Raw genomic sequence first — 13,040 nt, forward strand, 5'->3', positions numbered from 1 at the left:
TAAAGTTTGTATTATACAAAGTTATTATATTATAAGAACAATTCTAGCTCTATGAACAAATACTTACGCTTTTGTTTTGTGCTGGTTCTGGAGATGTCAATTTCATTAACACATCATCTTCAGGTGATTTGTTGTCCGAATCATCATTATCGTTATTATTATCGTCATTGCAATTATCTTCTTCAGATTTTATTTCAGACTTAAGACTGAAAAAAAAAGTATATTTTCTTATCTTTTCGACTTAAGATTCCTAAGACCAGCCACCCCGAGGCAACTAAAGCGTTTACTTCTTACGATCTGCTAAAGCAGCAAAATTAATATAAAAAAATCGTATGAAGGAATTTTGAACGGAAAGAAAGAACATAGATTACTTTTTAAATAATTCGGATAAATTATATGCAAAAGCTATAAAGTATATAACGAACCTAATAACATCATCCTGATCCTGATCGTGTTGAGTGATGGGATCCAGTTTCCTCATGAGGTGCCGGCGTATTGTGGACAGCACCAGCTGGACCTCGGACTGTGACATTATGTAATATTCATTTTAGTACATGAACGGGTCAACATGTTGTGACGAGAGGTTGGCGTGGCAGCGTGTGTACTCACCGCTTGTCTGTCGGCGGGAACCCTCAGCACGTAGTGTTGGTGGTGCGCTCCGTCGGCCTCGCACGCGCCGCACAGGTCCAAGTCGCTGCACTGCACACACGTGTAGCGGAACCTGCACACACACTAACCTACTCACTCACTGCACACTACACGACACACTCACACGCACAGGTCCAAGTCGCTGCACTGCACACACGTGTAGCGGAACCAGCATACACACTAACCTACTCACTCACTGCACACTACACGACACGGACACACTCACACGCACAGGTCCAAGTCGCTGCACTGCACACACGTGTAGCGGAACCTGCACACACACTAACCTACTCACTCACTGCACACTACACGACACACTCACACGCACAGGTCCAAGTCGCTGCACTGCACACACGTGTAGCGGAACCTGCACACACACTAACCTACTCACTCACTGCACACTACACGACACACTCACACGCACAGATCCAAGTCGCTGCACTGCACGCACGTGTAGCGGAACCTGTACACACACTAACCTACTCACTCACTGCACACTACACGACACACTCACACGCACAGGTCCAAGTCGCTGCACTGCACACACGTGTAGCGGAACCTGCACACACACTAATCTACTCACTCACTGCACACTACACGACACACTCACACGCACAGGTCCAAGTCGCTGCACTGCACACATGTATAGCGAAACCTGCACACACACTAACCTACTCACTCACTGCACACTACACGACACACTCACACGCACAGGTCCAAGTCGCTGCACTGCACGCACGTGTAGCGGAACCTGCACACACACTAACCTACTCAGTCACTGCACACTACACGACACACTCACACGCACAGGTCCAAGTCGCTGCACTGCACACATGTATAGCGAAACCTGCACACACACTAACCTACTCACTCACTGCACACTACACGACACACTCACACGCACAGGTCCAAGTCGCTGCACTGCACGCACGTGTAGCGGAACCTGCACACACACTAACCTACTCAGTCACTGCACACTACACGACACACTCACACGCACAGGTCCAAGTCGCTGCACTGCACACATGTATAGCGAAACCTGCACACACACTAACCTACTCACTCACTGCACACTACACGACACACTCACACGCACAGGTCCAAGTCGCTGCACTACACACACTTGTAGCGAAACCTGCACACACTAACCTACTCACTCACTGCACACTATACGACACACTCACACGCACAGGTCCAAGTTGCTGCACTGCACACACGTGTAGCGGAACCTGCACACACACTAACCTACTCACTCACCGCACACTACACGACACTCTCATACACACACATATGCACCAATGAACTTACCCGACTATAGCAGCGTCGCACACGTTGCATCGAAACGCCGTGTCTACTGCGGGACTCACTGCAGTACCTTCCAACATTATAATCATTAATTACAAATAAACTTAAGTTTAATTAAAATAGGTTAAAAGCACGAAACTTAATAACAAGAAGCTCAATCGTTCCGTAACGTTGCAAGCAGACGGTCACGGCGCTCTTGCCCGCTACTTCAGTCGCCTCTCGCTCACCTTTGTGATCCTCGTCCAGCTGTTCCGACAGCAGCGAGTCGTGCTTTCCATCGTCGCAGTACATGGATAAGCTGTCCACGATTACTTCCGTCTCGACATCATCTGTAACGAATTATCTCACACTATATACGATTTCCTATATTATATTTTAAATAAATCTATACTATTACATATATCAAGCTGAAGAATTTGTTTATTTGAATGAGCTGATCTCAGGAACTACTGGGTCGAATTGAATATTTAATGTGAGATAGCCCTTTAACGAGGGAGGCTATAAAGTATATATCATCACGTTATGACTAATAGAAGCGGAGCTGTAATAAGAAAAGTTGCATAAACGGGGAATATTTATTTCTTTTCAGAACTTCCGTTGCATGCGCTACGTATAAGGTTGAAGTTATTCAACAAACGTGTATGGCGAAACTGTTCCTCTTAAAAAGTTCTAAAACATATTTTATAAGACAAAGACCTTAGCCGCATCCGTTTGCCTGTCTATACGAGAAAAACCCACCTAAAGGATTTTTTATCCCGGAAAACTCTTCCACGCAGGCGGAGCCGCAGGCAAAAGCTAGTTCTTAATAAATATAGCAGACACAAAAATGTAATTCCATTATTCGCCAGCTCTCTTTTTTACTACCATAATAGATTCTGGCTGATTACGACCTAGCTGTTGTCACAACTTCGTTCCCTCCCGTCACATCTTGTAACACAGAACTTGCGCGATGCGTGTGACTCGTTTTTCTATGTGGCCACCTGTCCCCGACTTGCCCTATATGTTATACAATGTAAAAATAGAACAGTAATTATATTTTCACTCCAATGAATGATTATAGCATGATACACCAGCGAATATTTGAGCAAACAAAAGATTTGCCTAATACTAGCGTCTTTCTAGTACCTATATTTACCAAAATAGTTATTAAACAGATTCCAAAAATCTATAGATTAAATAGAATACAAAAACAAAAAAAACCTGTAGTGATAAATAAATTACCTGTTAATACTGGAACTGCCTCGGTGGGTTCCTGCCATGAGAATTTCTTTGGTTCAGGTACAACAATTTCTTCTGTGAAATAAGAAAACTCTACTTGAAGTGGTTACACACTTACATTACCAATACATTTGCATGGTGGTTTGCAGCTACAATTATTGTTGCACTTGGCTTGTGCTAGTTTATAAGGGTTCAGTTTCATTTGTATTGCTACAATGTTGTTGTAACTGTAACATGGGACCGTTAAACTTACCGGCCAGAGCTTCGGGTAGTGTAGAACTGCTATTATCAACTTCATTTTCATCGTCAAAGCCGGGCTGAGTGACTTCAGTTTCAGTGCCGAGTTCTTCACCAGGCCCTGTAACAATAAAAAAGGTCATAATATTATTATAGCACACATAGATATACCAGTTATACAACATCCAATGTTTGCTACCAATTTATTTCTATTTTTTTACCAAGTCACCTATATGCTATTTATTTGCAGAATTTTGATTCGTATTCAACACCTTAACCCTAAATAAAATTAAGAATCCGCTTCCGAAAACTCACCATATTCTACTCACTTCTGCTCTCACAAAGGGAAAATTTGTAAACCTGAATGTGAAAGCAGAAACATTATTTTAAGCAACACAAAACAAAGTTTCATAAAAACAAATGTGTAGTGAAACTAAAGTTTTGTGTACAGGTTTTTGTGTCGGGTTCTTTATTTAATAATAATGTTAAAAAAATCGTAATAATACCTTGCTTTAATTCTACATATTAGTTGTGGTATGCAATTCGATAACAAAAAATCGTCAATTGGTCGGTTTAAAACAGGACTAAGCTCTAGTAACAAAACTTTTTTAGAAAATATAGGAAAAATCTATAATGTCTTTTTAATAGACTTACGGATAACTGTTCTATTGAGATATAATTGTTGGAGCCAAAAATTATTTAGTAAAATTTTTATACAAAACAATCACAACTGAAGGAAGCTTTAATTATAATTATTAACATTCACCATAATATATCACAGTATGTGCAAGTTTACCAAACTCACTCATGCATGGGAAGCGTAATTTTTGTTTCAGAAAATTCTCTTGCGAAACGTTTTGTTTTGAGTTTTATTTATAACTGTGAATAATATACGTTAAATATTAAAGACGAATTTTTAAATTCGAAAATTATTGAGTATTATTAAATGGTCCAGTAATTGAAAAAAAAAACTGTTTTGTGGCTTTTATCGCGATTTTTAAATTATAATTTCTCTCGACATTTCGAAATCTTTGCAGCTTTCGTGCTCGCAGTGTCTTGCTTGTCTGAATCATTCTAAAAGCAATTTTTCATAGCTAAATTTCCTTTGGCTGAAGATTACTAAGCCAGTTAAATAAAAAAAGTCTCAATAAGTCTCAATAGTGTTTGACATTATTTTTTATTTACACCATAATATAAAACAAAACTTCGTTTTCCTATGCTCAGTCGCTGCGTTTTTTACGCAGAATCCGCAGAATCTTCCTCGTGTAATACGAACGATCTACTTATTATTCTTCATTACGAATCGGTAAGTGGCTTGGCCCGACAGCCTATCTATGATTTTGACATACTCAAGAAAAGTCGGTACTGGTTAGCGTCATTGTCTTTCTAAATTTAGTAACATCTTTGAGTAGGTAATAAATTTTACTTCTCGTTCAAAGGTCGCAGTTGCATTGTCTATCTATAGTCTGGAAAAGTTTTAAAGTTGCGATACGTAAGGCAAGTTTTATCAGGCCATCATTCTCTTAGAGCAATATAATTATATTAAAAACTTGGCTCAGGATTTAAAACTTTCATAGAATTGAGGCAATGTTCACAAGTTCTATTTTTAAGAGTACTAATACACGCTGACATACCTTTTTACACAAACGGTTGGATATTTTTCGAGCGATCTAAAATATCTGAACAAATTTTGATGAAATCTCACGTACAGTTAACAAGCCATGTCTTAAATAAACAGCTTTACACATTAAGATCGGTTGAAACTTTATTTATTCTTTTTGTGAATTAAAGTAAACGCCTTAATTTTTTTTTACGCATATTTTTTTTAATAATACTAAAGTATACAGACGATTCGAAATTCCGAATTCATTACATAGTACATAGTGGATCTTATCAGAAAAAACATTCCCAGCGAATAGAATCGTGAATACTTAGTATGCACATGGACCCGTTAAACTTACCGGCCAGAGCTTCGGGCAGTGTAGAACTGCGATTATCAACTTCTTTTTCATCTTCAAAGCTGGGCTGAGTGACTTTAGTTTCAGTGCCGAGTTCTTCACCCGCCCCTGTAACAAAAGGAAAAGGGCATATATTAAAAGCACACATAATTATGCCAAACATATACAAAATTCTATATTCGCTACCAATTTATTTCTATATGTTATGAGTCACCTATATGTTATTATTTGGTTCTTATTCAACACCTTAAACCTGAACAGAATTAAGAAACACCTAAAAATTTGGGTATTTGATAAAAATCCGCTACCAAAACATTTGAGGACCTAATCAAAAAATTTGGTCCTTGACTTTCCATCTAAAAATAAATATTTTAGCAACTAATATATTATGTTGCTCTACGACAATAAATCTTTTCTGTCCAAATATGTTCTCCCCTCAAATTTCCCAGCATGGCATTTAAATCCCCCCATCCTCGAAAAGCGACGATAGCCTAGTTGGGTGTGAAACGGACTGCCAAGACGAATGTCCGCAGGTTCAAATACTAAGGGCACACATCTCCGACTTTTCTAAAATCATGTGTGTATTCTTTGTGAATTATCGTTCGCTTTAACGGTGAAGGAAAACATCGTGAGGAAACCTGCACATCTGAGAAGTTCTCTATAGGAATTTTGAAGGTGTGTGAAGTCTACCAATCCGCACTAGGACAGCGTGTTGGATTAACGCCTAATCCCTCTCAGTAGTAGAGGAGGCCCGTGCCCAGCAGTGGGACAGTATATAATACAGGGCTGATATTATTATTATCCTCGAAAAGTAGACATCTGTGGTCAAGTGTGAAATTCACCATACTATATACTCTACACTCCACTCGACATTGGCAAAATCACCGATAAAACAGTGGAGCAAGTTTTTTTTTAAAGAGGAAAATACACTACCCCCTTCTACACAAAGGGAAAATGTGTAAACCTTTCCATCTGGCTTGGCAAGCAGAAACATTGTTTCAAGCAACATAGAACAAAGTTTCATCAACAAAATGTGTAGCACGAAAGGTTGTCTACAGTTTTTTTGTGTTGTGATTATAATATTTTTTTAAATCCTTAATAAGAGCTTATTTTACATCAAATTTGATTTTACCTATATAAGTTAAAAACAAAAATAAAATGTAATATGTAACATTTTTTAAAATAGGAATGCAGATTATATTTATAACACGGTCACATTATCTGTGCACCTCGCTTCGATGACGTCACATCGACGCTCAAGTACAGTGTGAAAAACAAATATCACTAAAAATATCATAAAATCGTTAATTTTTTTTGTAGTGACTGAATATAAAAATTCTTTTTAAATGTATGCTCTTAATGTATGTGTGAAAATATGTTAGTATGTATTTGTTTTTATAGAACAATTTAATAAAGGAATATTTTTTGTAAAAACAATTTAACATAAATAGCCCACACGTAACGAATAAACTTCCAAACGTAACGACCAATTTTGCCAACTTAACACCGAATGTCAGCACTTCAAATTTGATATTTGTCAAGCTGATTGTCAAAATATAGAGCTGCCAAGTGTCGATTACGTGGTAGTGATGTAATAAGCTTTTTATCGACATTGATAAAATCTAATGAAAACTGTTTTGCCCATTTCTGAGTTTTATTAATTTTTGTTTTGCAAACAAAACAAAACAAAATATAACATAAAACTATACCCAAGTATAGATTTAATAAAACACATGTTTTTGTAGTTGTTTGAAAAATATTTAATATTATAATGTACTTTACCACAAACTTCGTGAGCAATATGTATCACGTTACTGAACTTAAAAAATATTTTACGCTATATGGCGCTGCTTGAATTTATGTAGAAATTAATTAACGTATACATATATATGGGGCATTCCACGTGAAGCGGGCACGAAAAAAAACTCGATGTCTCAGATTTTCGTAATATTTGATTATGTTATACCTGTATATGTCCTCGATCCAGATACAAAATATTATTAAAGTATAAAGCCTGGTAAGCGAGTTAAAGGACTTTTAAGTTTTGACTGGCCGGCTGGTACACGCCACTTCGAATCCAATTATCAAGTTTTTAAATGTTACAATAAAATAAATAAAGCAATGAAATAAATACTTCATTTATTGAACTTTTTATTGTATTTTTGGAAATTGAAAAATGTTTTTTCTTTGAAAAAATATGTTTGAAAGTTTCAAACTTGAATTTCACAAAGTTGGCATATTTGTATTTTTTATTTTTTTCTAAAAATAGCTACTATTGTATAGATAATCTCTGCGAAGTTTCATAATGGGCTGAGAAGTAGTTTAGGAGCTAGACCGATTACAGTGCCGAAGCGCGGCGTTCGCCAGAAAGAGCGAAGTAGTAAAATCTTTCACTTAAACTAAATACTTTCGATTAGACTATTTTATCATGTTTTGCATCGCTCTAACGATTCAATTACATCTAATTATAATATAAAAAATATATTTATATTACTGACGGTGCACAACAACATTTTAAAAGATTTAATTGGATTCACTTGTTATATTTCAAACAGGATTGTGGTAAAGATGCAGAATTTCATTTTCGTGCCACTTCACATGGCAGAAGGGCAATTTGACGGTCTCACTGGTAACCTAAAACGCCTGGAGACACAGGCTAGTTTACATAACGCATCAAACAAAAGCCTTCACGATACCCGACCGCTTATACATATAGGCTAGAACATCAATGCCACAAACTCATATTTATTATTACTACTACTATTTATTATTATTATTCATATATATTTTAATGTTTCAAACTTATATTTCACAAAGTTGGCATATTTATATAATAACGTTTTTCTACTAAAATAGCCAATATTGTATATAGATTATCCTTGCCAAGTTTCAAATGTTGTTGTACACCGTCAGTAATATAAATATATTTTTTTATATTATAATCAGATGTAATTGAATCGTTAGAGCGATGCAAAACATGATAAAATAGTCTAATCGAAAGTATTTAGTTTAATTGAAAGTTTTTACTACTTCGCTCTTTCTGGCGACCACCGCGCTTCGGCACTGTAATCGGTCTAGCTCCTAAACTACTTCTCAGCCCATTATGAAACTTCGCAGGAATTATCTATACAATAGGAGCTATTTTTAGAAAAAAATTAAAAAATTTAAAATTTGGCAAGTTTGTGAATTTCAAGTTTGTAAGTTTGAAACATATTTTTTCAAAGAAATAAAAACTTTTTTAAATTTCCAAAAATAAAATAACAAAGCTCATGAAATGAAGTATTTATTTCATTGCTTTATTTATTTTATTGTAACATTTAAAAACTTGATAATTGGATTCGAAGTGGCGTATACCAGCCGGCCAGTCTATACTTCAAAGTCCTTTAACTCGCTTACCAGGCTTTACACTTTAATAATATTTTGTATCTGGATCGAGGACATATACAGGTATAACATAATCAAATATTACGAAAATCTGAGACATCGAGTTTTTTTTCGTGCCCGCTTCACGTGGAATGCCCCATATGTGGATCGTAGAACCGTTCCGGCCAACAAAGTGTCACAAAGCGCTCTGTGGCGAGGAAGTGCATGGTAATAACTAGAAACAGATGAAATGATAGCCCTAAAAAGGGCCGTTCTGTTAATGGATTACGCGAATTAAGTGGAGTACGTGAATTATTTTGCGCATAATTTGCAATAACATATTAGTCTTTGCTTATTAGGGCGTTAACTATTAAGGCGACTTTGGATAAAGTGCACTTTGTAAAACAGTTTCTGGCTGTGATAAATATCATAGACATGAGTATAGACGGCACTAGTGTACAAGTGAGCGAACATGATAAGTGCCACCATTTTAGATTCGTTTCTATAATGAACCAGATTATAAGTATGAAAGCATAAAATAATCTCACATTTTTGCTTGCAACATAGACAGGAAATTGTTTGAGTTGCTGTTCAGTGAGCATAGGGAAGCACAATTTCAAAGTAGGGACACCTGTCTTTTTAAGACATTTGCCCTTCTGATTGAAGTCTTTTTCCTGAAAGAGGTCTGCACAGAGATAACGTCATGTACTCAGTTTTTCTATTAGTAAATGAACCTAATATTCTATCCCACAAATCTTGACCTATTCTAGACATCTAAAATAAAATACGTTTAATGTCACTAGTAACATTAAAATAAATTATATTTTTGCTAAGTCACTGTAACTAATTATGATATATCAGATAATCAAATCATTTATGCAAAAATATGGCTAGAGTTGATTAACTAATTATGATATATCAGATAATCAAATCATTTATGCAAAAATATAGCTAGAGTTGATTAAAATTAAAATGGATTAATGTTGTGGTAAGATGGTTATCATATAAATATTTATAAGTAGTGAATTGATGTTTAATGGTAAAAATGGTTACATTATTTTTTTCTTTAAGTAAGTAGGTATAGGTATATAATTATATACTTACTAATTCATGGCAAGTAAATCTATACTATTATATAAAGCTGAAGAGTTTGTTTGTTTGTTTGAACGCGCTAATCTCAGGAACTACCGGTCCAAACTGAAAAATTCTTTTTGCGTTGGATAGCCCTTTGTTCGTGGAGTGCTATAGGCTATATATCATCACGCTATACCCAATAGGAGCGGGACAGTAATGGCTAATCTCAGGAACTACCGGTCCAAACTGAAAAATTCTTTTTGCGTTGGATAGCCCTTTGTTCGTGGAGAGCTATTGGCTATATATCATCACGCTATACCCAATAGGAGCGGGACAGTAATGGCTAATCTCAGGAACTACCGGTCCAAACTGAAAAATTATTTTTGCGTTGGATAGCCCTTTGTTCGTGGAGAGCTATAGGCTATATATTATCACGCTATATTCAATAGGAGCGGAGCAGTAATGGCTAATCTCAGGAACAACCGATTCGAACTGAAAAAAATATTTTTGTGTTGAATAGTCCTTTGTTTGTGGAGTGCTCATAGTTATATATCTTAACGCTATGACCAATAGGAGCGGAGCAGTAATGGCTAATCTCAGGAACTACCGGTTTCAACTGAAAAATTCGTTTTGTGTTGGATAGCCCTTTATTTGTGGACCGCTATAAGCTATATATCATCACGCTATGACCAATAGGAGCGGAGCAGTAATGAAACATGTTGCAAAAACGGGGAAAATTATGAGTTTTGAGAGCTTCCGTTGCCTGCGCTGCGTAAACGGTTAAAGTTATGCAACAATGATTTATGACGGGATTGTTTCACTTAAAAAGTTCTAAATAATATAACAAAGCCCCCGCTGCATCTGTCTGCCTTAACGTGTTAAACTCAAAAACTACCTAACGTATTAAGATGAAATTTGGTATGGAGACAGTTTGAGACCCTGGGAAGAATATAGGCTCCCGGGAAACTACTATTTTTATAACGGAAAACTTTAGCCTGAATAACTTTATAACGCGGGCGGAGCCGCGAGGAAAAGCTAGTACTATTATATAAAGCTGAAGAGTTTGTTTGTTTGTTTGAACGCGCTAATCTCAGGAACTACCGGTCCAAACCGAAAAATTCTTTTGCGTTGGATAGCCCTTTGTTCGTGGAGTGTTATAGGCTATATATCATCACGCTATACCCAATAGGAGCGGAGCAGTAATGGCTAATCTCAAGAAATACTGGTCCAAACTGAAAAAATCTTTTTGCGTTGGATAGTCCTTTGTTCGTGGAGTACTATAGGCTATATATCATCACGCTATACCCAATAGGAGCGGAGCAGTAATGGCTAATCTCAGGAAATACCGGTCCAAAAATAAAAATTCTTTTTGCGTTGGATAGCCCTTTGTTCGTGGAGTGCTATAGGCTATATATCATCACGCTATACCCAATAGGAGCGGAGCAGTAATGGCTAATCTCAGGAACTACCGATTCGAAGTGAAAAAATCTTTTTGTGTTGAATACTCCTTTGTTTGTGGAGTGCTCATAGTTATATATCTTAACGCTATGACCAATAGGAGCGGAGCAGTAATGGCTAATCTCAGGAACTACCGGTTTCAACTGAAAAATTCGTTTTGTGTTGGATAGCCCTTTATTTGTGGACCGCTAAAAGCTATATATCATCACGCTATGACCAATAGGAGCGGAGCAGTAATGGCTAATCTCAGGAACTACCGATTTGAACTGAAAAAATCTTTTTGTGTTGGATAGCCCTTTGGTCCTGGAGTGCTATAGGCTATATATCATCACGCTATGACCAATAGGAGCGCAGCAGTAATGAAACATATTGCAAAAACGGAGAAAATGATTAGTTTTGAGAGCTTCCGTTGCCTGCGCTGCGTAAACGGTTAAAGTTATGCAACAATCATGTATGCCGGGATTGTTCCACTTAAAAAGTTCTAAAAAATATATTATAAAACAAAGTCCCCCGCTGCATCTGTCTGAACGTGTTAAACTCAAAAACTACCCAACGTATTAAGATGAAATTTGGTATGGAGACAGTTTGAGACTCTGGGAAGAACATAGGCTCCCGGGAAACTACTACTTTTATAACGGAAAACTTTAGCCTGAAAAACTTTATAACGCGGGCGGAGCCGCGGGCAAAAGCTAGTATTTATATAAAGCGTTTAGGAACTAAACGAAAACATTAACACGTTAATTTGAACTATCAAAGATTTCTTTCAGGTTTTTGTATAGTGTTATGGGTACATTAGGCGTCCACTTACCGTTTCTCGTCTGATGGAAAACTTGCAAAAAATCCACCTTTGGTTCTTCCGGTCCCGAAACATAAGACACAGGAGCGGGTTGGCCTTAAAAATTCACAAGTAGGAAGGTATAAGCCGATGCATTAAAGAAACAAATCTAAAATGGCGGCTTGTATTTAGGTTGACAGACAGTACAGTTAGCATATAAAATTTCAGGTTCAAGATTTTTTTTTTCAAATAAATAATATTTAATTAGCATTCAATTATAACAATGATTATTAATGAATATGAATATTTACTAATTTATTAATACTGCCTATAAGATGGGCCTTCACTGTGATCATCAAATGTTATGTGTTCTCTTCCAACATTTCTCCATTTTAAACTTAACAAAACTAAATAAAAATAACAAATAAGTAATAATTGAAAAACAAAGGAAAATAACGAATTCATAACAAAAATCACTGAGTGCATCAAGATGGCGCGGCATGAAAGCAAATCGAGACATTATTTTCTGTTTACGGTACGCGCGTGAGTGAGTATAAACAGCACTAGTGTAAAAGCGAGAGAACGAGATACGCGCCGCCATTTTAGGTTCGAACCAGGTAGTAGGTACTAGGTATCAGACAAAAACCAAACTGTAATCACAAATCATGCGAAACAACTCAAAATAATCATAATTATATTAACACAATTGCGTGGATGTTAAAAACTCAAAAAAAATCCAATAACAAACGAATATTAGATAAATTTATGAACTAGCAAAATATAATTTTGCTAAAATTGTTAAAGTTGACTTTCATTATAGCTTTGTAATGTGGGCAGCTTTTTCATATTTTTTTTTAGCTTGTTATGTTGGTTCCTACTTTCCCACTGTTTCCATATATTTCACATTTCTCAGGGACCTGCATTTCAATTCCAACCTATTATTCCTGAGATAAGCGTGTTAAAATAAAAAAACAAATTTTTCAGCTTTGTATAATAGCTTATAG

The 13,040-nt window shown here is 36.4% G+C and overlaps 1 protein-coding gene across 9 annotated transcripts in view; it reads right to left on the bottom strand.

Moving 5' to 3' along the window:
* The window catches only part of LOC115449214, a 32,876-nt gene that overhangs the window by 2,181 nt on the left and 17,655 nt on the right, over positions 1–13,040 (bottom strand). For 5 of the 9 annotated variants that reach the window (XM_037440104.1, XM_037440119.1, XM_037440113.1 and 2 more), the window contains 8 exons: positions 5,370–5,474; positions 3,425–3,529; positions 3,175–3,246; positions 2,181–2,282; positions 1,957–2,023; positions 610–721; positions 426–523; positions 68–206 (listed from right to left, as the gene is read on the bottom strand). In XM_037440104.1, coding sequence (XP_037296001.1) covers positions 68–206; positions 426–523; positions 610–721; positions 1,957–2,023; positions 2,181–2,282; positions 3,175–3,246; positions 3,425–3,529; positions 5,370–5,474 — 800 coding nt within the window. Of the gene's footprint in view, positions 1–67; positions 207–425; positions 524–609; positions 722–1,956; positions 2,024–2,180; positions 2,283–3,174; positions 3,247–3,424; positions 3,530–5,369; positions 5,475–12,069; positions 12,154–13,040 lie in introns of all 9 variants that reach the window. The other 4 variants (XM_037440111.1, XM_037440123.1, XM_037440129.1 and 1 more) reach the window with 2 other exon arrangements.

The sequence above is a fragment of the Manduca sexta genome, chromosome 3 (assembly GCF_014839805.1).
Source record: "Manduca sexta isolate Smith_Timp_Sample1 chromosome 3, JHU_Msex_v1.0, whole genome shotgun sequence".
Lineage (NCBI taxonomy): Eukaryota > Metazoa > Arthropoda > Insecta > Lepidoptera > Sphingidae > Manduca > Manduca sexta.